Source organism: Topomyia yanbarensis, chromosome 1, assembly GCF_030247195.1.
Source record: "Topomyia yanbarensis strain Yona2022 chromosome 1, ASM3024719v1, whole genome shotgun sequence".
Taxonomy (NCBI): domain Eukaryota; kingdom Metazoa; phylum Arthropoda; class Insecta; order Diptera; family Culicidae; genus Topomyia; species Topomyia yanbarensis.
In genome coordinates, this window is record NC_080670.1 from 199,033,237 (window position 1) to 199,058,331 (window position 25,095).

Consider the following 25,095-nt stretch of genomic DNA (forward strand, 5'->3'; position numbering starts at 1 on the left):
GCCCTGGGCTGTGAGGTGCTCTGCGTCAACATTGCCCACTCTACTATCTGGACTAGATATCGACGCATCAACTCTCATGGACCGGGGACCAACGGCTTTACTTCCCTTCCGAAATAAGGCGTGACCATAGATCCTTCTCAAAATCTCAAGGACCTCGGCTGGGATTGAACCCAGACCAACTGGGGTGAGTGGCAGTCACGCTTACCACTGGACCACCGGTGCCGTCCGTGTCCTTCTTGGATCCGTCCATGTATATACTGGGAAGCGGCGCAGGATGAGTTGGTGCTAGGTGAATCATGTGACTTCCAGGGGGTCCTTCAACCCGGATCGACTGGGACAAGATTGCATCGATCCGGGGTGTCCTAGCGTTCCAGAGGCGGAGTTATACTCGGTGGAGATGAGCGAGTAGTCGTTACGATTCGTCGTTCCCGGATGTCATCTCAAGTGTGGACAGCGCCCGTCAGAAGAGATACCATTACCCTGACCCATCGGAATGGTAGTAGGCCAGCTTTGACACACGCGCTTTCTGCAGGTGTGCTGAGTAGCAGGCTTGGAGGCGGTCCGGATGGCCCTGTGGTATAGAGGCCATGGATAAGCACCTTGTTGATGATTACCACAAGGTTCCAGTTGCATTTAGGGTTTCTGGCGAGCCTTTTTCGGTTTATACTTTTCTATTTTCCGGAAGTAGGGGATGAATGTCGCATTACGATTCATGGGGATTCCGAGGATTTTCGGTTCTTTACTGTTAGGGATGGGTATATTGTCGAGTTTAATCGGTCGGTCGGTTGCTCTGTGGTAGGAGTCACAGCAGTGGAAATAAAAGCTCTTCTGGATTGAGATTCGGAAGACTACCGACCTGCTGTTTTCAATTTGGTCCGTGTCCGTCCTTTAATCTTTGACGATAAGCAAAGGCGGGGACGATATAGTCCTCCAGAGGTAGGCAGGAGAAGATTGTCTCCATGCTGAATAAAAAGAAGGTAATCGTCAGGACGGATCCCTGGGGTACTTCGTTCTTCTCGGTTTAGAACTTGAATACGCTGCCACCGATTCTGATTCTAAACTTTCAGTTTTGCAGAAAGCGTTGTTTATATAGGCCGAGATTAACTTGAATACCTCGGGGGTCGAGCTTCCGGAGCACTCCTTCTCGACATACGGTATCTATGTCGAAAGCAGCCACGCCAACATGTAGACCATCTTTGTTGACCTAGCCTAGGACATCTCCCTGGGATGCAAAGTGAGATCTGGCGTCCTTCCCCGTCCGGAAGAAGTGTTGCCTGCTGTCCAGCAGCTGGCGTTGTTAGAGGATTTTGGTGAGTCGTCGGTTGACCATCTGTTCAAGCATTTTCCCCATGTAGGCTAAGAGGCTGATCGATCGGAAGTCCTTGGGCGTTGTGGTCTCTTGTGTGTTTTATTTGGGATCGCAATAACGCCTGCTGCTTGCTACGAATTCGGGTTAGCCTCCGTTGTCCATATTAGTGGATTTTATTAGTCCTTAGTTGAGGGTGTCGGCGATCTCCGACTCGAAGAAAACCTGATACCATTCCAGCGTTCGGTCGGATGAGAAAGATACAGGGTGGGGGTGAGTCGGAGTGGATCCTAGCCGATTTAGCTTCGGCGACCACCGCTTTCCAAGCGGCGTTGCGGATCTGATGAAACAGGTTGAACCTAGTTGTCCAGAGCTGGCCGTCGACCGCCGTTTTCCGAAGTGTTCCGAGGGCTTGTCAGCGTTACAAAACTTTGGTGCCCCACCAACGGACTGCTCTCCTGGGGGATGCTGAAGGAAGCTAAGGTAAGGTCGATTGACGATTAAAGGGGGCCGTCTACTGAAGGTCGAGTATCCGTCATTGAGAACGATTACTCCGTTGCTCTCGATGGCTGTGAGAAGATCATTTCCGCGGCGGTTGGGTCGTCGTGCCCACAGGCGGGATGCTTAGCGTTCATGTCCCCCAACGGGGTCCGACATTCTGCAGTATCACCCTCACGATTGTCAGCAGTTCCGTGAGGAGCTGGATGCTTTCCCCGGGAATGTCTACTGGTATAGCCAGTCAGATTGTTTGGTAAGTGTTGCTTTCGGTCCTTAGTACCCAATCAAAGCGGTTTCTTTACCATGCGAAATATCCGTGCTTCCCGAGATGAGAGTTTCTTGGATGGCGATGAAGGCCTGAAGGTTAGTGTTTCACTGTAGTGTCACTGGGCTGTGGTCCGAGGGGTGGACAGCCAGATGCGATGGAGCTGGCGCTATAGTTTTCATTGGCATACTGTCGTTCCTTGGCGGAGCTGTGTGGTTGGCTACCTGAAAGAGGTTAGGAGGCTTACCCGGGGGTGTCTGGCCCCCGGCATCAGCGACTGCCGGAGGCCCGCTGACTCGGTACTGCACCGGACAAGGCCAGTGTAGGAGGGAAGGCGTAGTACCAAGTTCAATAGAATGCTGGGGGATGAGGCTTTTTCTGGTTGGGTTGCCAAGATGCCGATGTTAGTGGAGCGTTTCTGGAGAACGGGCGCACCTCGTTTCTAGTGACCGCTGGGGCTGTTGCAAGGGATTCGCAGGAGTTGTGTCGCTGGTTCTTGTGTGTTGCGTTGAGGTTAGGTTTTAGTATCGTTTGCTGGATCGTGTAGTCAACAGACATCGGCCGTTCGTTGCTTCCCTGGAAAGGCATTCGGGGCGCTGACCTGGTCTTGTAGGGGGATATGAGGGTATGAATTTACCCCCGGGGGTAGCGGGGCCCCTTGCATCAGCAGCCGCCGACAAATCATCGGTGAGGTCCGGTACATCATTTTCCCTAAAGCCTCTGCGTGTTCCCTGTTGGGGGCTAAGCCACAGTGGGTTGGTCCTGGGCTCGAGTTTGTTGATGTTGTTCGGAAGGCGGTCCACGGAGCATCAGCGGATTGGAATGAGTGCTCGTTGTGCCCATGATTTTGATTCTTCATTTTCGGGAATGTTTTGTATTGATTTGGGTTGGGGGTCTTTGTCTTCATTGCGGCTCATCTGTCGTCCGCTGGGGCTTCCGAGTGGATGTCGGCCGGGAGAGTCCGGGTCACCGTTTGGGTGGCTGGACGGAGTTGTGGACTGAGTAGTTGGAGGTGTTTCGGGCGGAAGAGCCGAAGTCCCTTTGGTGGTTTGTTTTGGGCTAGGAATTTTGGGCACGATGTCCGCTGACCGCCCGCCTACCCATGTTGGCTGTTTTGATTTCTTTCCATCAATTTGCGGGTCCAGCCTATCTCTAAGTATGTTTGCGTAGGATTGGTTGGTGTCGCTCAAGTTGACGAGGGCTCGCGCTGCGAGGAAAGTGAGTCCTCTGTCGGTCTTTATCCTTACTATCTCTTTCTCTTTTAGGAAGGAAGGGTAGCTCCTCTTCCTGGCCTAGTGATTGTTCTGGTAATTAATGCAGATGGTTCGGTCCTGGCAGGGGTTCTTCTTGGAGGTCTGGTGTTCCTTGGTGCTGTTGAGGCAGCTCTCCGGCTCGTATCTTCCACAGCTGAAGTATTGCATGGCGGTAGAGTAGTATTTTCGTACTACGATCTTCCCACATCAACCCCAGGAAGATGTGTTCTGGGAGATGCGAACCGGACAACGAGAGCACCAGAAGTGGAATGTTGATCTGGATGCCGTGGACCATTTTGTTGATGCGGCGGACTTTATACACTTCGTTTAGTAGAACTTTGGTGTCGAGATTTTTGGTATCGAGGTCAAATATAGTGCCGTAGGTCTTGTTCAGGTGGGGGTGGAGGATTATTTCGACCTTTGCGACGTTTAAAAGATGAGCTATGCCGACCAACTTGGTGTTAATTTTCCTGAACGACGTCCTGACAACGTACTGTGTGCCACGTGCTTCTTTGGAGGCCTTGATAAGTTTGTTCGGGTCAGCAGTCAAATCCAACCAACATACCTATAACAAATAGGTTCGTGGAAATCGATCACTAATATATGTGTTGTTAGGCCCCAAGCAAAACCAACTCAGACGTCCTATTGTTAAAAATTTAAAAACTTGTCCCTACGAAGCTGGATTACAATCGTCGACAAAGTTAAGGGAAATAAAGTTATCTATCTACAGCTAGACTTGCCCGAATCGGGTCCAATTTGAAGCAGTCACTCCTGGTGGGTCGGCCAACCGTATTTTCAAAAATATTTCCACAAGGAAGCCACCAAGGTGCACTGATATTTGCTTTATTCATCAACGATATTTGCTCGCTATAACCGATTAAGGTGATGTGATCACCAGAAAAACGTCCCCTCCGCATCGTCGACACTAGTTTGATCTGATCAGATCGTAACGTGTGTGGCGTCGTGAAAACTATCAAAGCTTGACTAAAGCTAGACTCATTACCCATTCACATAATTCTCACTTGCACTAATAATCTGATGAATACAATGCCATCAAGCGGTGAAAGTACGAGATAGTAGGTTTTCTCCATGTAAATCAAAAATGTAAATTTTCAAACACGTTTACCCGTTAGCTTGACTGGTTCGATTTTGTTCAAATTTGAAGCATCCATGCCCGTTCGCTTTTTACGAACTCGACGCAGTGGAGGGTCAAGTGAATTCTTAAAAATTTGTTTGCATTCCAAACAGTTGAACAGTCCCAAACTACGTATTTATCTTATTTCAAAGAATTGAAACTGAAAACTACCCAAAACTAAGAAACAATGTGGTTAATCATCGCACATCAAACGTATCACAGAACCCTGAATCAAAAGCCCTCATCTCCATTAGAGTGACAAACAGAAGTGGGATTTTAATACCAAAGTTCAATGCTGCACAAGCAAACCGAAGAAAAAAACCGTTCAGATGTGTTTCTAAAAACTGTTTACTTTTTCAAGTCCCCTACCCACGCTCTACTTAGGAAAAACAAGAGCCTCTCTGGGATCAATTTCTCCCATCGTTCGAAACCGAAATCCAAGCTAGCTGTGTAGGAATCTCCCATTTACACGGCAAAATTCAATTTGCATTTTATCCTGCTACATGGAATGGATGGTTAAAAGAAAACCACCCCCTCACTCACTTAGACGGACGGCTCCTGCCGTTTGTTTGCGTTTGAGTGTGTAGGAGTTTGCAGCAATTAGCATTCCGGTGAGAATGGCGAAGGTTGCTTCGATTGGAAACTGTTTTGCATAGGTAAACACAGGGTCTCCCATTCATCATTTCGAAGAGTGGAACCACCAGACCAGACCAGAAGAGGATATCACTATGCGAATTTCCAAGTTTGCTATTGGGAATTACTGAACAAACTGTTTCCCCTATTTGTTTTGCGGATCGTCTCAGGAAACGAACGTCACAAATCAGCTTGTAATATTTTTTTGTTTTGTTTTGTTTCATCACAGCCTCACTCGGGTACGTGTCCGTTGGAACCATGGTCGCCTGGAGCTGCAATTCTTTCTCCAAACTGCTAAATTACGGCCGGGATTTCTCGCTGGGATTCGAGTTGGGTCCGACCAGGGATGACGGAGTCGAGCTATCGGACAATCAACGGTACTCGCTGGCCGCAACTCCTGCCCTGGCGGCTGCCATCAGTGCTGTGGTGGTGTACAAGCTGTACTACCTGGTCGGGACGAAGATGTTTATGTTGACGGCGGCCACGCTGGCGATTGTGGGGAACTTTTTGCTCAGTTTCGGGTAAGTGGGTTTTTGATGAATTTAAAAAAATTATGGGAATCAATGCAATAACAAAACTTTTTATTTTAATTTGGTCATCTTCATAGCTACAATTTTCAATTTTCTTTTCGCTCCAGCACTTCTTTCTGGTACTTCAGCGCTGGACGGGCCTTGGCCGGTATTTCTGCCGGGATAATCTTCACCCTGGTGCCTCCGTACGTCGATGAATTCGGTTCGAAGCAGTACAAACCGCTACTGGATGGGATCCTGCACGTGCATTTTGCACTCGGCATCTTGATTCAGTTTATGGCAGGTAGGATCACTGATCAGTATATAAATGAACAGCCAAGCGTGTCCCTAATTGTAGTGGGTGAAAACCAAGGAAAGAGACATAAGTGGGGGCACGTCACTCTATTCTACTAAAAGTTGCCATATAAAAATAGTTCAAACTTCGACACTTATTCCCCACTTAGTTCCAAAACTGCCTAGATCTTCACTAAACATGACACTAGCTGGTTTCTCTTTTGGCATTTGCGCTACATGCCCAGCTCCCTGAAATTTACCGTACTTTGTCATCCTCTTGGCACAGCTCATCGTTCATACGTCGGAGTCATTCTTTATTGTGCCGCCTAGCATTGAGTGCAGAATTCTTCTCTCAAACAAACCAAGCACTGTCTCAACGATCACGCCTCATAACCGTACCAAGCAACGGGGAGTATCAGCATTTTGCATAGAGCTTGTTTTGTGGGCTTCCTTACGTCATGAGAATTCAGCTGACTACGAAAACCTAAAAAAGTTCTATTCGCATGTCACATGGCACCAGAATTCCAGGATCAAGGATCTTTGAATTCCTGAACCATATATCTAAGAAGTCTGGTTCCAAGTATCAAGTATCCTAAAGTTTCAGGATATTCTGCAGTTCTCAGATCAAATATGAATTTCTAGAATCAAGGATTCTTGACTCTGAGTTAGAAAATGTTTGGGATTAAGGATCCATGAGTGTCGGGATCAAGAATACTCGAATTCTAGGACTCTCAGATCGAAAATCAAGTTCCAGAATCAAGGGTCAATGGTTCCTGGATACAGCTCAAGGATTCTTGTGGTTCAGGATCCAATGTTTTTCATTTCAGGGATAGACGATCCTGCTAGCAGGATGAAGTTTCAATGATACTTTAGGTATAGCATCCTGGAGCAAGGATCTTGGAGCAGGAATCCTGGAGCAGGGATCCTGGGGCAAGGATCCTGAAGCAAGGATCCTGGAGCAAAGATCCCTGAACAAAGATCCTGGAGCTGATCCTGGAGCAAGGTTCCCTGAACAAAGTTCCGGGAGCAAGAATACTACAGAAAGGATCCTTGAGCAAGGATCCTGGCGCAAGGATCCTGGAGAAAGGATCTTGAAGCAAGGATCCTGTAGCAAAGATTCTGAAGCAAGGATCCTTGAGCAAGGATCCTTGAACAAAGATCATCGAACAAACAAAAATCCTGGAGCAAGGATCTTGTAGCCAAGATCCTGGAGCAAGAATCCTGGAGCAAGGATCCTGGGGCAAGGGTCCTGAAGCAAGGATCCTTGAGCAAAGATGGATCAAGGATCCTTGTGCAAGAATCCTTGATCAAGTATCCTTGAGCAAGGATCCTTTAGCAAGAATCCTGGAGCGAGGATCCTGGAGCAAGGATCTTGAAACAAAGATCCTTAAGCAAAAATCTCTGAACAACGATCCTAGAGCAAGAATACTGGAGCAAGGATCCCAGATCACATATCCTGGAGCAAAGAACTTTGAACAAGAATCCTTGAGCAAAGATCCTGGAGCTGATTCTGGAGCAAGGATCCCAGAGCAAGTATCCTGGAGCAAGAATCCTGGAAGAAGGATCCTTGAACAAAGATTCCTGAACAAAGATCCTGGAGCTATGATCCTGCAGCAAGGATCCTGGCGCAAGGATCTTGGAGCAAAGATCATGTAGCAAGGATCCTGGAGCAAGGATTATGAAGCAAGGATCCTGGAGCAAAGATCCCTGAACAGAGATGCTAGGGCAAAGATCCTGGAGCTGATCCTGGAGCAAGGATCCCTGAACAAAGATCCTGGCGCAAGGATCATGCAGCAAGGACCCTTGAGCGAGGATCCTGACGCAATGATCCTGCAGCAGGGATCCTGGCGCAAGGATCTTGGAGCAAAGATTCTGAAGCAAGGGTCCTTGAACAAAAATCCAGGAGCAAGAATTCTGGAGCAAGGTTCTTGGAGCAATGATCTTGGAACAAGGATCCTGCAGCAAAGATCCCTGAACAAAGATCCTAGAGCAAGGATACTGGAGCAAGGATCCTAGAGCAAGTATCCTGGAGCAAAGAACTTGGAACAAGAATCCCTGAGCAAAGATCCCTGAACAAAGATCCTGAAGCAAGGATCCTGGAGCTGATCCTGGAACAAGGTTTCCTGAACAAAGTTCTTGGAGCAAGAATACTGCAAAAAGGATCCTTGAGCAAGGATCCTGGCGCAAGGATCCTGGAGAAAGGATCTTGAAGCAAGGATCCTGTAGCAAGGACCTTGAGCAAATATCCTTGAACAAAGATCATCGAACAAACAAAAATCCTGGAGTAAGAATCCTGGAGCAAGGATCCTGGGGCAAGGGTCCTGAAGCAAGGATCCTTGAGCAAAGATGGATCAAGGATCCTTGTGCAAGAATCCTTGATCAAGTATCCTTGAGCAAGGATCCTTTAGCAAGAATCCTGGAGCGAGGATCCTGGAGCAAGGATCCCAGATCAGATATCCTGGAGCAAAGAACTTTGAACAAGAATCCTTGAGCAAAGATCCCTGAACAAAGATCCTGGAGCTGATTCTGGAGCAAGGATCCCAGAGCAAGCATCCTGGAGCAAGAATCCTGGAAGAAGACACCCAATGCAAGAGTCATCCTCATGATTCTCTCATTCTGCTGTTATGCATGAAGCCGCGCGGTAAAAACACGATCCTACGACGATCCTTGCCAAGGAAGGAGTGATTAAACGCCAAGCAGCACCGTCAAAGGTCAGCTCAGTCATTTTGCAGTGCGATTGCCATTTAATATCTTCGCTCATTTGAGCGAGGGATCTTTGAATTAACGAACCGCATGCTTCAGTAGATCTACGTATGACCAACTCGAATCGATGACGACACCGTCGATCTCAACTTTGTGAGCGGGTATGTAGATGCGGTAGTCCTTTATGGCGTTTAACGTTTTTTCCTCGTTTGGTCAGAATAACACAATTCTGAGCTTATATGTATACCTTCGAAATGTCTAAATATTTCTGCGTTAGTTCTTTCAATTTTTTTAGAATACTTAGCGAATTATCTTTAACTCGAAAAAAGATCAAATATGGTCCGACCGAGTTCAATGTGTATGATTCGAAACGGGAAGACGATATCTATTTTACTATCACCTGGATCTTTTGAGGAGTTTATTTATGTGCCCGGGAAAAAGTAAAAACTTTATTAAAACGAAAAAAAACATTTATTATAAATCATAAGAGAAGTCAAATGATGCTAAAAATGTTGTCAACCTGAAAACATCTTTCGGCAATAGATCATAAATACATCTTAGTGTCACTCGCTTGTGCGATAAAATGGGTGAATACTGTCTGGGACATTACCAGAATTTTGTGACGGCATTTGCGCCTAAAAGTCATATCGTAAGTAATGTAAATAAGAGTAAATTCGCTCAAAAATAGGTAAAATTTATAAGTAGTTATCTAATTGATACAAATCAAGAACAACACCTAACACAGCATAGGTCCTCATCAGTACCGTTTTGGAAGCAGGGATTTTCTTCAAATTCGCCGTCCCGTTTTCCCACCCACAACGGGGCTTCCAAACGGTCATGAAACTTTTGAGAGCTTTGCAAAGACTTTGTCCCAAATTTAAGTAGCCCTACCCTACCAGAGCCAGCAAACAACGGACCGAAGCGAAGGTAGAATGGGTACTTTTATTTTTGTTCAATAGATTTATCTTTTTCTTTGGGTGTGTCCTCCTCCTCCTGCTCAGCCTGTGTCCGTCCATTAGTCTATTTCTGGCAGACGAACAACGAAGCAAGCGCTGGTGCTGTTCTAGCTGTGTCTTGTTGTTGTTGTTGTTTTGTTGAAGCCGCTGGCTGACCTGCTCTCCATGACAGACGCGATGCGACGGTTGGGAACAGTTGGAAGGAAATCGGATTTCTCTGTCCGTTCGGCGGAACTATTTCAACAAGCGGATACAAATTGAATTGATATAAAATGGAGGCGGGATGTTATTTTTCTTGTGTCACTGTGTTGTTCTATTTTTATTTGTTTTTCGTCGTAGCTCGAAAACTAGAAAGTTGTTTGTGCAATTAGGAACTTTTTGAAATGTTTGATTTGAAGAACATGCGGCCATTGTGAAAAAGGAATCCTTTAAATTGCATGGAGACGAGTGGACACTGGTAGGAAACAACAGGTTTGTTCCAGTACCAGGAGAAACTGTACTCCGGAGAAAATCGTTCCTGTACACTTTTCTTTCAAATGTAAAAATTCATTCTGAGATAAAATTCTGGAGAAACCGTTATTACTCAAGCACGGCGCATAAAAGTCAACGAAAGAGAAAACTTTTCTCTTTTCTTTGTTATTAACGGCTGTGTCGGGCGATTAATGGTTCATCCGGGATTTTACGCCGAAGTGAATTTTGACAGTTGGCTTTTGAGCTATAACCAGGAGGGTGTCACTCCTGTCATCCTCTATGGAGATATACAGACTTTGACAGTAGTCAACATATGTGGGCCTAGCCGCATCTAGGCCCATGTCGCCTGTGCAATAGCACTGGGTTGTTTTGATTTGAACAAAGGCAGATGTTGGCTAGGACAAAATGGCTGCCTAGCAGGGGGCTGGCTATAACCATATGTTTAACAATCAACTGCAAGTGTCTTGTAATTGTTATATTGTAAAAGGATTCCAATTCAAATCAAATGTTCCATTAATTTTCAAGCTAGTAATAATTTTCCATGTATAGTAATGCGCTGGGAGGTTAGGTACATTTTCCAAATGATTTTATTTCCGAAGAGTGAACCTAACCTCATTTCGCAATATTGAAGATGGTAAAAAAAGTTTTTTGATCAGCTGACTAAAACTGGAACCATCGTGTCACCCAAAAATATTCGAAACCGGATCCGTCCAGTATCTGTTGTAACCGAAAATCATAAGACGTTTCCATTATCTGTAACTGGAACCATTCCGGTTAATCAGGAGGGCGAAAATGTATTCAGGTCATTGCATTTCCATCCAGTCATCCATTCAGTTCGTTAATCTAAAACCATTTCGCTGCGTTCCGGGTTCATGCCGCCTCACTTCTTTCACGTTTCTAATCAGAACCGGGTGGGATCATGCTCGTAACTCATGGTTTGATTACAAAGTCAACTTTGACCAGTGCTATAGTAGAGCGATAGATTGGGAAATTGGTTGCCCCGACAGAAGACAGATGTTGTCACCGGATGATTTCACTGTTGTTCTCGAAAACAACGTGTAAAAAGTTCCGGTCAACTCTTGCCGCCGGCGGGCGCGTGATGGAATGAGGAAATGACCCGTTTTAGGCTAAAGGATGATTGTCACGTTATCAGCGCCATGTCTGGGTCTTTTCAGCCTTCGTTCGTCTCGTTCACACAGTTTCCAACCCCTACAATCGGATCCGCTGTCACGAGCAAGCCAAATGTACCATGAAGTAACTATTTCGAAGGAGGAATCATCCACATCCGTTCGAAAAAAATGCCGAGCAGTAAGTCAGATGTTTGACATTTTTCTTCCTCCATTGCAGCAGCGCCTACTATCTACTACCGGCTGATGCCAAGTGAAACACTGCTGTGTCTGCAGTACCAGCAAGTAAGCTATTGGAAACCGGAGCTCTTCGATTAAGACACCTACCAACCGACTTGGAACGCCGGCGGGAAGATTATTTTCGTCGATGTCCGCCTCTCTCTCTCTCTCTCTCGTTGCCTACCGCGACCGACAAACTAGGCTCGCGTAAGGAGCGTTATCTTGTTTTATGATTGCTGCAAGACCATCGGGGTAGAATTTCGCCTCAGAAACCACGTTCGGTTGAGGATTTATTGATGTTCCCCAAAAAATGGTGCAGCTCTTGAATTATTACTCGAATGCAGCGAAAGTTCCGAATCTCGTTATGTGACTTCCGGAATGAAGGCTGCCAATTTCTGCTACAACTTATCTGGAATATTTGAAGATATGAAAACGTGACAAAAGTAGGTGACAGAATGCCGCCAAAGAAACTGTTAAACCGATCGAAAATCGGTTTAACAGTTTCTTTGGCGGCATTCTGTTATTGTTATCTGTTGGGTTGTTATCAGCACCTTTCGCTCCCTGTCCCTTTTTCGTCCCATAGACAAACAACGCGCACTGTCTGCTGCGATCGTAAACAAACATAACCATAAATCTTCTCACCAACCAACGCCGAGTGAAAATGGTAGAATGGCCTACTTTTTTTTTTCTTTCGTGGAATCGTATCATTTTCGCATCGAGCTGAGGCAAGCGTTTCGGTCGATTAGGAAATTCATTCATGGTTATGGTATCCAATGAGATGAATTCTAAAGGTGAGGTACCTATATTTGCTTGTTTGGAATTGTTATATAATAAACTTTGATGATTGCAGTTACTAATATTTACATTCAATTATGACAATCTTCTACACCTTTTAAATTTAGATCATTGGGTTGTACCCAAGGAGCCCGGCGCGAGTGAAAGAATTCACACAGCTCAGCACTCACGGCATGGAATGTAATCTAATCAGATCGTAGCAACTTTAGTTCTCTCTAGCTTTGACTCACTTCGATTGGGACCATGTTCGCATAGACAGCGTGTTTGGTTCATCATTGAGAATTTATTATTGACGAAAAAGTCGTTCTACTCATTCCATCAAATCACAACCTTTACAGAGCTATTGGAACTTGGTCTGTAGTAGACTTTCTGCTTCTCCTTTGGGAGTAAATAGAATTGAACAAAGTTTGTGGATAATACCTAACATAGATAAATCAATTTGTTAGCTACTGATGAGGAGAATATGAAACATCTGATTTATGGCAATTGACTTCCTATTTTTATTTTGCTACATTAGGCTCAATGTGAAATGTTTTTTGTTTATTTTTGTCTTATACCTCTAACTCTAACTCAAGAAGTATACCAGATTAATTTAGGATATTGGTTGTCACATTTTTCGAGAATACCGCAGCTTACGAGCAATTCTAAATATGTAAATTGATATTTGAATGCAGGAACAGGAATTTGAATGCATGAATTCATATATCAATTATCTTGGAACTCTACGATCCTTGTTCTGAAACATCAAGGATCCTGAGTTGCATGATCCTCGAACTCAAAACCGACTGATCCTGATGCAAAAGAATTCTTGAACCTGTAATTGATTCGTGAGATGAAAGAACCTTGACCCTGAATCCCAAGGAATTCTGATTATGTAACTCACGGATCTTAGATTCTTGAACTTTGATCCTTTCTTTGATCCTAAAGCTCCTCAATATTTGGTCCAGAATCCTTGCTCCAGGATCGTTACTCCAGGAGCTTTGTTTACTTCAAGATCCTTGCTCCAAGATTTTTGCTCTAGGATCCTTGCTCCAGGATCCCTGCTGTAAGATCTGTCCTACAGGACCTTTGCTCCAAAATCCTTGCTTCAGGATCCTTCCTCCTGAATTTTTGCTCCTGGATTCTTGCTCTAAGATCCTTGCTTCAGGATCCTTACTCTTGGATCGTTGCTATAGGAGCTTTGCTCCAGGATCTTTGCTCCAGGATCCTTGCTCCAAGATCTGTGCTCCAGAATCCTTGCTACAAGATCCTTGTTTCAGGATCCTTGCTCCAAGATCTGTCCTACAAGATTCTTGCACCAGGATCCTTGCTCCAGGATCTTCGCTCCAAGATCCTTGCTTCAGGATCCTTACTACTGAATTTTTGCTCCTGGATCCTTGCTCCAGGAGCTTTGCTCCAGGATCCTTGTTTTAGGATCCTTGCTGCAGGATCCTTGCTCCTGAATTTTTGCTCCTGGATCCTTGCTCTAAGATCCTTGCTCCAGGATCCTTGCTCCAGGATCTTTGTTTTAGGATCCTTGCTGTAGGATCCTTGCTTCAATATCCTTGCTCCAAGATCCTTACTCGTGGATCGTTGCTACAGGAGCCTTGCTCCAGGATTCTTTCTCCAGGATATGTGCTCCAGAATCCTTGCTCCAGGATCTTTGCTCCAGGATCCTTGCTTCAGGATCCTTGCTCCTGAATTTTTGCTCCTGGATCTATGCTGCGGGATCCTTACTCCAGGAGCTTTGCTGCAGGATCCTTACTTCAGGATCCTTGCTGCAGAATCCTTGGTACAGAATTCTTGCTTCAGAACCCTTGTTTCAATATCCTAGCTCCAGGATCCTTGCTCAAGAATCTTTACTCCAGGATCCTGTCTCCAGGTTCCTGGCTTCAGGATCCTTACTTCAGTATCTTTTCTCCAGGATCCTTGCTTCAAGATCCTTGCTCCAAGATTCTTGCTTCAGGATACTTGCTGCAGGATTTTTACTGCAGGATCCTTGGGCTGGACTCAGGAACCATGTTTCTGGAACATGGTCTTTGATCCGAGAATCCTCAAACTTAAAATGCCCTGATCCTATCACACCTTAATCCTGAAACTAAAAGCTGTTTGATCCTAGAGCCAAAACATTTTTTTGCTTGGAGCTCAAGAATCCTTAATTCTGGCAATTGATGAGCAATGAAGGATATCCTGAAACTCAAGGATCCTTGGTATTCGTTCCTGGAACCTTTCCATTTCTAAAAATTTTTCGAATTTTTAGAATTTTTACAATTTTTACAATTTTTACTATTTTTACGATTTTTTACAATTTTTATAATTTTTTTGCCTTTTTTATAATTTTTACAATTTTCACTATTTTTACAATTTTTTGCCTTTTTCACAATTTTTGGAATTTTTACAATTTTTTGTCTTTTTTACAATTTTTGGATTTTTTACAATTTTTAGTATTTTAGAATTTTTTGCACTTTTTAAAATTTTTAGAATTTTTAGAATTTTTGCAATTTTTACCTTTTTTACAATTTTTTGTAGTTTTAGATTTTTCACAATTTTCATAATGTTTACAGTTTTCACAATTTTTTGCCTTTTTTTATAATTTTTGGAATTTTTACAATTTCTTGCCTTTTTTACAATTTTTAGAATTTTCACAATTTTTACATTTTTTACAATTTTTACGATTTTTATAATTTTTACAATTTTTTGCCTTTTTTACACTTTGTGGATTTTTTACAATTTTTAGATTTTTTTTGAATTTTTAGAATTTTTACAATTTTTACAATTTTTACAATGTTTACAATTTTTAAAATTTTTACGATTTTTACAATTTTTCAATATTCACAATTTTTACAATTTTTTACCATTTTTACAATTTTTACAATTTTTACAATTTTTCAATATTTACAATTTTTACAATTTTTTACTATTTTTACAGTTTTCACAATTTTTACAATTTTTTGCCTTTTTTATAATTTTTGGAATTTTTACAATTTCTTGCCTTTTTACAATTTTTGTAATTTTTACAATTTTTAGATATTTTAGAATTTTTTGCAATTTTTATAATTTTTAGATTTTTTAGAAGTTTTACAATTTTTACAATTTTTAGTATTTTTAGAATTTTCACAATTTTCATAACGCTTACAATTTTCAAATTTTTTACAATTTTCACTATTTTTACGTTTTTTGCAATTTTTACGATTTTTACAATTTTTAAAATTTTTACGATTTTTACAATTTATTAATATTCACAATTTTTAGAATTTTTTACTATTTTTACAGTTTTTTCAATTTTTACAATTTTTTGCCTTTTTTACACTTTTTGGATTTTTTACAATTTTCAGATATTTTAGAATTTTTTGCAATTTTTACAATTTTTATAATTTTTAGAATTTTTACAATTTTTACAATTTTTACAATTTTTACAATGCTTACAATTTTTAAAATTTTTACGATTTTTACAATTTTTTAATATTCACAATTTTTACAATTTTTTACTATTTTTACAATTTTTACAATTTTAACAGTTTTTACAATTTTTTGCCTTTTTTATAATTTTTGGAATTTTTACAATTTCTTGCCTTTTTTACAATTTTTACTATTTTTAGATATTTTAGAATTTTTTGAAATTTTTACAATTTTTAGAATTTTTACAATTTTCACAATTTTTACAAATTTTACGATTTTTAAAATTTTTTGCCTTTTTTACACTTTTTGGATTTTTTACATTTTTTTGTCTTTTTACAATTTCTGTAATTTTTATAATTTTTAGATTTTTTAGAATTTTTACAATTTTTAGAATTTTTACAATTTTTACAATTTTTACAAATTTTACAATTTTTGCAAATTTTACCATTTTTACAATTTTTACAATTTTTACGATTTTTACAATTTTTCAATATTCACAATTTTTACAATATTTTACTATTTTTACAATTTTTACAGTTTTCACAATTTTTACAATTTTTTGCCTTTTTTATAATTTTTGGAATTTTTACAATTTCTTGCCTTTTTTACAATTTTTAGAATTTTCACAATTTTTACGATTTTTACAATTTTTACGATTTTTACAATTTTTCAATATTCACAATTTTTACAATATTTTACTATTTTTACAATTTTTACAGTTTTCACAATTTTTACAATTTTTTGCCTTTTTTATAATTTTTGGAATTTTTACAATTTCTTGCCTTTTTTACAATTTTTAGAATTTTCACAATTTTTACATGTTTTACAATTTTTACGATTTTTACAATTTTTACAATTTTTTGCCTTTCTTTACACTTTTTGGATTTTTTACAATTTTTAGATATTTTAGAATTTTTTGCAATTTTTAGATTTTTTAGAATTTTTAGAATATTTACAATTTTTACAATTTTTACAATTTTCACAATTTTTACAATTTTTACAATTTTTAAAAATTTTACAATTTTCACATTTTTTACAATTTTCACAATTTTTACGTTTTTCACAATTTTTACGATTTTTACAATTTTTAAAAATTTTACGATTTTTACAATTTTTCAATATTTACAATTTTTACAATTTTTTACTATTTTTACTATTTTTACTATTTTTACAATTTTTACAATTTTTACAGTTTTCACAATTTTTACAATTTTTTGCCTTTTTCATAATTTTTGGAATTTTTACAATTTCTTGCCTTTTTTACAATTTTTAGAATTTTCACAATTTTTACGATTTTTACAATTTTTACGATTTTTACAATTTTTCAATATTCACAATTTTTACAATATTTTACTATTTTTACAATTTTTACAGTTTTCACAATTTTTACAATTTTTTGCCTTTTTTATAATTTTTGGAATTTTTACAATTTCTTGCCTTTTTTACAATTTGTAGAATTTTCACAATTTTTACATGTTTTACAATTTTTACGATTTTTACAATTTTTACAATTTTTTGCCTTTCTTTACACTTTTTGGATTTTTTACAAATTTTTAGATATTTTAGAATTTTTTGCAATTTTTATAATTTTTAGATTTTTTAGAATTTTCAGAATATTTACAATTTTTACAATTTTTACAATTTTTACAATTTTCACAATTTTTACAATTTTTACAATTTTTACAATTTTTACAATTTTTAAAAATTTTACAATTTTCACATTTTTTACAATTTTCACAATTTTTACGTTTTTCACAATTTTTACGATTTTTACAATTTTTAAAAATTTTACGATTTTTACAATTTTTCAATATTTACAATTTTTTACTATTTTTACAATTTTTTGCAATTTCTACAGTTTTACAATTTTTACAATTTTCACAATTTTTACGTTTTTTAGAATTTTTGCAATATTTACAATTTTTAATTTTCGTTTTTCGCTTTTCTTTTTTCGTTTTTCGATTTTCAATTATCATCAATTTTCAACTTTGCATTTTTGATTGTCCATCTACGATTATCGATTTAGGATTTTCAATTTTCAATTTGAATTTTCGATTTTCGATTTTGGATTTTCGATATTCGATTATCGATTTTTGATTCTGGATTCTGGAACTTGGGTTTTAGATTTTGAATTCTGGATTTTGGATTTTCTATTTTCGATTTTCGCTTTACGACATTCGATATTCAATTTACGATTTTCTCGATTTTCAATTTTAGATTTGCAATTTTCGCTTTTCGATTTTTGATTCTGGATTTTCAATTGAGGATTTTATAATATTCGATTTTCAATTTTCAATATATGATTTACGCATTCGATACCCGATTTCCAATATTCGATTTTTTCGATACTCGATTTTCTATATTTGAACTACGATTTTCGTATTCCGATACTCGATTTTCAATTTTCAATATACGATTTTCGTTTTTCGATATTCGATTCTGGATCTTGGATTTTGGATTCTGAATTTTGGATTTTCGATTTCCGGTTTGCAATTTTCGATTTACGACATTCGATTTACGATTTTCGATTTTTTTCGATTTACGACTTTTGTTTTACGATTTTCGAATTTAAATTTTTGATATTCGATTTTTTCGATTTATGATTTTGAATTTTCGATATTCGGTTTTTGGTTTCCGCTTTTCGATTAACGACTTTCGATATTCGATTTTTTCCATTTTCGATTTGCAATTTTCGCTTTTCGATGCTTGATTCTGGATTTTCGATTGAGGATTTTTAATATACGATTTACGACATTCGATATCAGATTTTCCATATTTGATTTTTTCGATACACGATTTTCGATATTCGATCTACGATTTTCGTATTTCGATTCTTGATATTCGATTTTCAATTTACAATTTTCAATATATGATTTTCATTTTTCGATTCTGGATCTTGGATTTTGGATTCAGGATTTTGAATTTTAGATTTCCGGTTTTCAATTTTCGCTTTGCGATTTTCAATTTTTGCTTTTCCGATTTTCGATATTCGATTTTAGATTTTGAAGTCTGGATTTCGGATTGAGAATTTTGGATTTTCGATTTTCGTGCGCGATTTTTTCGATTTACGATTTTCGAATTTAAATTTTCGTTTTTCAATTTTCGCTTTTCGATATTCGATTTTGGATTATGGATTATGCATTTTAGATTTTCGATATTCGATTTACGATACAGTCGTGATTCGCTTTTCGATATTCGCTTTTCCATTTTAAGTATTCCATTTTCCTTTTTTCCATTTTTCTGGTGACATTTGAAAACGTGTGCTGCGGTTGCGAAAAAAACTGAAAAGATTGCCATAGCCAGCTGAAATCCCGTAGGCTACTAAATTTAGTAGGGGAACCTGGGGCTACTCGGACCTACCCTAAGCAAATCGCCCTTTTAGGTGGATAGATGTGAAAAAAAATATCGGTCAAAGGTCCTAATTGTTAGTTTGAAACCTCAGCTACATTTTGGTGGGATAAAAGGTTCATTTGCAATACTCCATGGAAGCGCTAGGCGACGATTTACAATACTCTACGTTTTACGATGTAGGGGTAATTCGGTCCTCTCCACGGGGGAAATTCAAATCGTCATTTTTTTATTTATTTTTTTAACGATGGCATTATGTTTACCTATGAAATATTTATTGGAGAAACTTATTGAGCAGCAAAAAAATAAATTGCGTTACAAAAACTCAATTAATGTCGATTGGTGCATCATGTATTTTCTTTGCTTTGCTGGCGTGTGTAATTGTGTGCGTAGCTGCAAGCCGCTGAACGGTGATTGATGGAATAGGGGGTCCGAACAGCCCCGTACATTCATTTCGCACAAAAGAGGCGAGCGTCTTGAAAATATCTGTGTTTTCATACAAACAAAAATCACTGCATAAAATAGGAGCCTTACACTTTCCAAAACTCTTATCTTTTTTTCACTTTTTTTTATTGCCATAATCATGCTTTTACCATTATAATGATTTTTGTTTTGAGGATGGCAAAAATATCGTTGAACCTCCTTTCTAAAAAACCAATGAATTCACCTGTCAAAGTTAAAGTTGTAGAATAGCGGTGCCACGATTAACCTTAAATTCGCCAATTGCTTTCTTAGACTTTTTAACTTTACGCCAAACCTCGTTTATCGCTTCTAATAAAATTCTAAAGCACATTATGATTAAAAAAGGGACAAGTGTCCCTCGTGTTCCTTCCTAGAATTCTCAGTGATGACAACCATACGGAAGGGTTTATTTGTCACTACCAACGTCACTCCTGGTCAATGATTATATAGCTAATTATATTTTCACGTGACCAACAAAAAAGTTGATTGCTTTTCACCTTTCCCCGTAGGTCACGAACCGTCTCGCGAAGTGGCTATTTGCAAGTCTCAAACTCAGCTCAGTGGCTTAATTTCCCAACTTAATCCCCGCTTCGGGAAAAGTTTAATTACAATGTAAGACGCAGCAACATTCTACGAGCAACAACTTGTAATTCTAATTAGAACTTTGTTTTAATGTGTCAATTTTGACAGCTTTCTTTATTGAAGTCGTTTCATTTTTCCAAGAAGAAAAAAAAACTTTCCTCACTTTTCGATTGAAGTCAAACTTTGGCACGTCATCGACACCGCACACCGCAATAAAAGCCAACACATGATAATAAAAAGTCATCGTTTCACCACTTCCCATAACCTGGAAAAGTCCCCGCCGGAGACACTTTTACGAACAACCAAAGATAATATGAAGGAAAATCCCCGATATGAGACCCATCGCCCCCCCCATTCTCCAGTATCCAATGTGTAACGCAGCAATCATTGATTACCGGAATCATCAGCTTCCCTTCGTTTAGAGAGGTTAGGTTCACTGTCTCTCGCTTTCATCGTCACCAGCAGACCATGGCCTGCTTCGTTACGGTTGGGCGACGGACGGATGAACACGCTAACCACCAACCAGCTTGTAGCCGACAAGAGAAAAATCACTTTCCGGATAACATTTTCACGCGCTACTTTTTCCCTTCGTCACCGTCTCGTCGTTGTCGTAACAAATTCGATCGGAGGCCAAAGAAAAGTAGCCTCCTTTACAACTGCCTCACGTCACCACAAAGGAGCCGTTGCGTAACGATTATCACCCTCGCCTCACATTCCAGTCACAGTCGGTCCTAAAGATAACAAAATGAAAGACGGGAAACGCTTTATGACCTCGTAAGACGATTAGGCCGACATTTCGGTCGGATGCTTCCGAACTAGTGTTTATTGCGAGAATCTTTTGTCGTTCCAGACCGGTCATTATCAGAGTGTCTAAAAATAAACATTTTCCTTTCCCCTCTTTTTTCAGGTCTCCTTCCGTTCACGCAACTTTACGGCGTAATCAGTTCAGCCTTTCCCATATTCCTGTTCATTGGATTTCTGTTCCTGCCGGAATCCGCCCGGTATCTGTGTGCAACCGAACAAGTTACCCGAGCTCGGATCATCCTGACCAAAACCCACTCGAACGATGCCCTGTCGGTTCAGATCATGGAAAACAGTTTGAACAACTGGCAACAGTCGAAACTCACCGCCGTCAACTTGCTGGACAGTCTTCGAAATCTACAAAACACCCGCATCGTAGTCCCAACGCTAGTCCTCATCGTCTTCCAGCAGTTCATCGGTGCCATTCCGATGATGTTCTACCTGACCCGAATATTCACCCTCACCGACGGTCAGTACACCCCGGAATGGACCGCCATCTACGTGGGAACCGTTTTCACCCTAGCAATCCCGGCGTACCAACTGCTGGGGTTGAAAATCGGTGACTACAAACTGCTCGTCTCGAGTTCTCTGCTGATGTCCGCAGCAATGGCCGGTCTAGGTTGGCACTGTCACGCCCAGGGTATGCACGGCCATTCGGATGAGTACGGTCACGTCCCGCTGGTATGCTTCGCCGGGTTTATCTTCCTTTACGCCATCAGCTATCAGCGCATTCCGTGGAAATGGTTGAGCGAAAGTGTTGAAGAGGAAAATGGTTTCCCACTGCACGCCATCGCAACCGCGATCAGCTGGGGTTCGCTGTATTTCTGCGTTCGATTACTGCCTACTTTGATCGGTCTCATCGGTGTCGGTTGGTTGTTTTGGAACATCACCATTGTTTTGCTGTTTGCGATGACATTCCTGTTGGTGTCGCTGCCTAATCCGGATCAGGGGGGAGTTCGTAGGAAAACTCTGGCCGAGTGCAGTAGTGGGTCATCGTCAACGAATCTGGAAACGATGGAGGCTGTGGTGTAGGAGGGGGAGTTGCTACAAACCAGACCAACCCTTAACTAACGATAAGGGGGGCGGAGGCTACCAGAAGACTGATTGCACAAAATGCTAGAGATCGCAAAACGTTTGCGATCGGACCTGATTGGAATGTTATTTCTTGAAACCGGGAGAGGAACAAGCGCCAGTTGTAGTTCCGATTCGTTTCTAGAGAAAAGCGACCGACCGACAAATGGTCTTGATTAGATTACCTCAAAGTTTTAAATTATACTTAATTCGTTTTCGGATGCTCTCACTGGAGTTCAATGCTGATCATCGTCGGTGTCGTTATCGTAAAAAGCTAGGTTAGGAATCATTTTAAGAGTTTATTTGAAGTTATTTAACGGCAAAAAGTGAATGTAAGAAATTTATTTTGTTATTAAATTTGTCTAAGGTTATTTTCAATTTCAAGAAATTGCTTTTTTCATCCGAAACTTCAATGAGAAAACCATGGTTTTCATTCTTATTTCTGATTTCAGGGTAAGCTAAAACGGAAATAAAAAACAAAATTTCCTAAAAAGTATCTTGTATGGCAAGCAATATGATCTTGTAGGTTAAAATTAAGGTTTCTAACGAAAATTGACTTTTTTTGACGATTTTTGTTCAAAATCGAATTTGCATTTTCGATGCCAAATGACTTTAAAATGCATAAAGCTTCAAAATTTGATGAAATCTCGAAAAAAAAAATTAACGAAAATTGACTTTTTTTGACGATTTTTGTTCAAAGGGGGGAGTAAAGGAAAATTTCAAAATCGAATTGGCATTTTTGATGCCAAATGACTTTAAAATGCATGAAACGTCGAAATTTGATGCAAACTCGAAAAATTTTTTTTAACGAAATTTTACTTTTTTAGACTTTTTTCGTTCAAAAGGGGGAAAATTTCAAAATCAAGCTGGTATGTTTGATGCCAAATGACTTTAAAATCCATAAAGCGTCAAAATTTGATGAAATCTCGAAAAAAAAATTTTAACGAAAATTGACTTTTTTGACGATTTTTGTTCAAAGGGGGGAGTAAAGGAAAATTTCAAAATCGAATTTGCATTTTCGATGCCAAATGACTTTAAAATGCATGAAACGTCGAGATTTGATGCAAACTCGAAATTTTTTTTTAACGAAAGTTAACTTTTTTGGACATTTTTTGTTCCAAGGGGGGAAAATTTTAAATTCGAGCAGGTGTGTTTGATGCCAAATGACTTTAAAATGTATAAAGCGTCAAAATTTGATGAAATCTCGAAAAAATTTTTTTAACGAAAATTGACTTTTTTGACGATTTTTGTTCAAAGGGGGAGTAAAGGAAAATTTCAAAATCGAATTTGCATTTTTGATGTCAAATGACTTTAAAATGCATGAAACATCGAGATTTGATGCAAACTCGAAAATTTTTTTTTAACGAAAGTTAACTTTTTTGGACATTTTTTGTTCCAAGGGGGGGAATTTCAAAATCGAGCTGGTATGTTTGATGCCAAATGACTTTAAAATGCATAAAGCGTCAAAATTTGATGAAATCTCGAAAAAAAAATTTTAACGAAGATTGACTTTTTTTGACGATTTTTGTTCAAAGGGGGGAGTAAAGGAAAATTTCAAAATCGAATTTGCATTTTTGATGCCAAATGACTTTAAAATGCATGAAACGTCGAGATTTGATGCAAACTCGAAAAAAAATTTTTAACGAAAGTTTACTTTTTTGGACATTTTTTGTTCCAAGGGGGGGAAATTTCAAAATCGTGCTGGTATGTTTGATGCCAAATGACTTTAAAATGCATAAAGCGTCAAAATTTCATGAAATCTCGAAAAAAAATTTTAACGATGATTGACTTTTTTTGACGATTTTTGTTCAAAGGGGGGAGTAAAGGAAAATTTCAAAATCGAATTTGCATTTTTGATGCCAAATGACTTTAAAATGCATGAAACGTCGAAATTTGATGCAAACTCGAAAAAAAAACTTTAACGAAAGTTAACTTTTTTGGACATTTTTTGTTCCAAGGGGGGAAAATTTCAAAATCGAGCAGGTATGTTTGATGCCAAATGACTTTAAAATGCATAAAGCGTCAAAATTTGATGAAATCTCGAAAAAATTTTTTAACGAAGATTGACTTTTTTTGTTCAAAGGGGGGAGTAAAGGAAAATTTCAAAATCGAATTTGCATTTTTGATGCCAAATGACTTTAAAATGCATGAAACGTCGAAATTTGATGCAAACTCGAAAAAAAAACTTTAACGAAAGTTAACTTTTTTGGACATTTTTTGTTCCAAGGGGGGAAAATTTCAAAATCGTGCTGGTATGTTTGATGCCAAATGACTTTAAAATGCATAAAGCGTCAAAATTTGATGAAATCTCGAAAAAAAATTTTTTTAACGAAGATTGATTTTTTTTGACGATTTTTGTTCAAAGGGGGGAGTAAAGCAAAATTTCAAAATCGAATTTGCATTTTTGATGCCAAATGACTTTAAAATGCATGAAACGTCGAGATTTGATGCAAACTCGAAATTTTTTTTTTAACGAAAGTTAACTTTTTTGGACATTTTTTGTTCCAAGGGGGGAAAATTTCAAAATCGAGCTGATATGTTTGATGCCAAATGACTTTAAAATGCATAAAGCTTCAAAATTTGATGAAATCTCGAAAAAAATTTTTAACGAAAATTGACTTTTTTTTGACGATTTTTGTTCAAAGGGGGGAGTGAAGGAAAATTTCAAAATCGAATTTGCATTTTTGATGCCAAATGACTTTAAAATGCATGAAACGTCGAGATTTGATGCCAACCCGAAAAAAAATTTTTTAACGAAAGTTAACTTTTTTGGACATTTTTTGTTCCAAGGGGGGAAAATTTCAAAATCGTGCTGGTATGTTTGATGCCAAATGACTTTAAAATGCATAAAGCGTAAAAATTTGATGAAATCTCGAAAAAAATTTTTTAACGAAGATTGACTTTTTTTGACGATTTTTGTTCAAAGGGGGGAGTAAAGGAAAATTTCAAAATCGAATTGGCATTTTTGATGCCAAATGACTTTAAAATGCATGAAACGTCGAAATTTGATGCAAACTCGAAAAAAATTTTTTAACGAAAGTTTTTTTGGATATTTTTTGTTCTAACGGGGGAAAATTTCAAAATCGAGCAGGTATGTTTGATGCCAAATGACTTTAAAATGCATAAAGCTTCAAAATTTGATGAAATCTCGAAAAAAAATTTTTAACGAAAATTTACTTTTTTTGACGATTTTTGTTCAAAGGGAGGAGTAAAGGAAAATTTCAAAATCGAATTTGCATTTTTGATGCCAAATGACTTTAAAATGCATGAAACGTTGAGATTTGATGCA

The 25,095-nt window shown here is 38.8% G+C and overlaps 1 protein-coding gene across 5 annotated transcripts in view; it reads left to right on the forward strand.

The window, feature by feature from the left end:
• The window catches only part of LOC131687346 (octopamine receptor Oamb), a 356,370-nt gene extending 334,186 nt beyond the window's left edge, over positions 1–22,184 (forward strand). For all 5 annotated transcript variants that reach the window (XM_058971427.1, XM_058971441.1, XM_058971436.1 and 2 more), the window contains 3 exons: positions 5,320–5,611; positions 5,728–5,903; positions 20,842–22,184. In XM_058971427.1, the coding sequence (XP_058827410.1) occupies positions 5,320–5,611; positions 5,728–5,903; positions 20,842–21,767 (1,394 nt within the window). In that variant the 3' untranslated portion in view covers positions 21,768–22,184. The remainder of the gene's footprint in view (positions 1–5,319; positions 5,612–5,727; positions 5,904–20,841) is intronic.
• Positions 22,185–25,095: the final 2,911 nt, after the last annotated feature.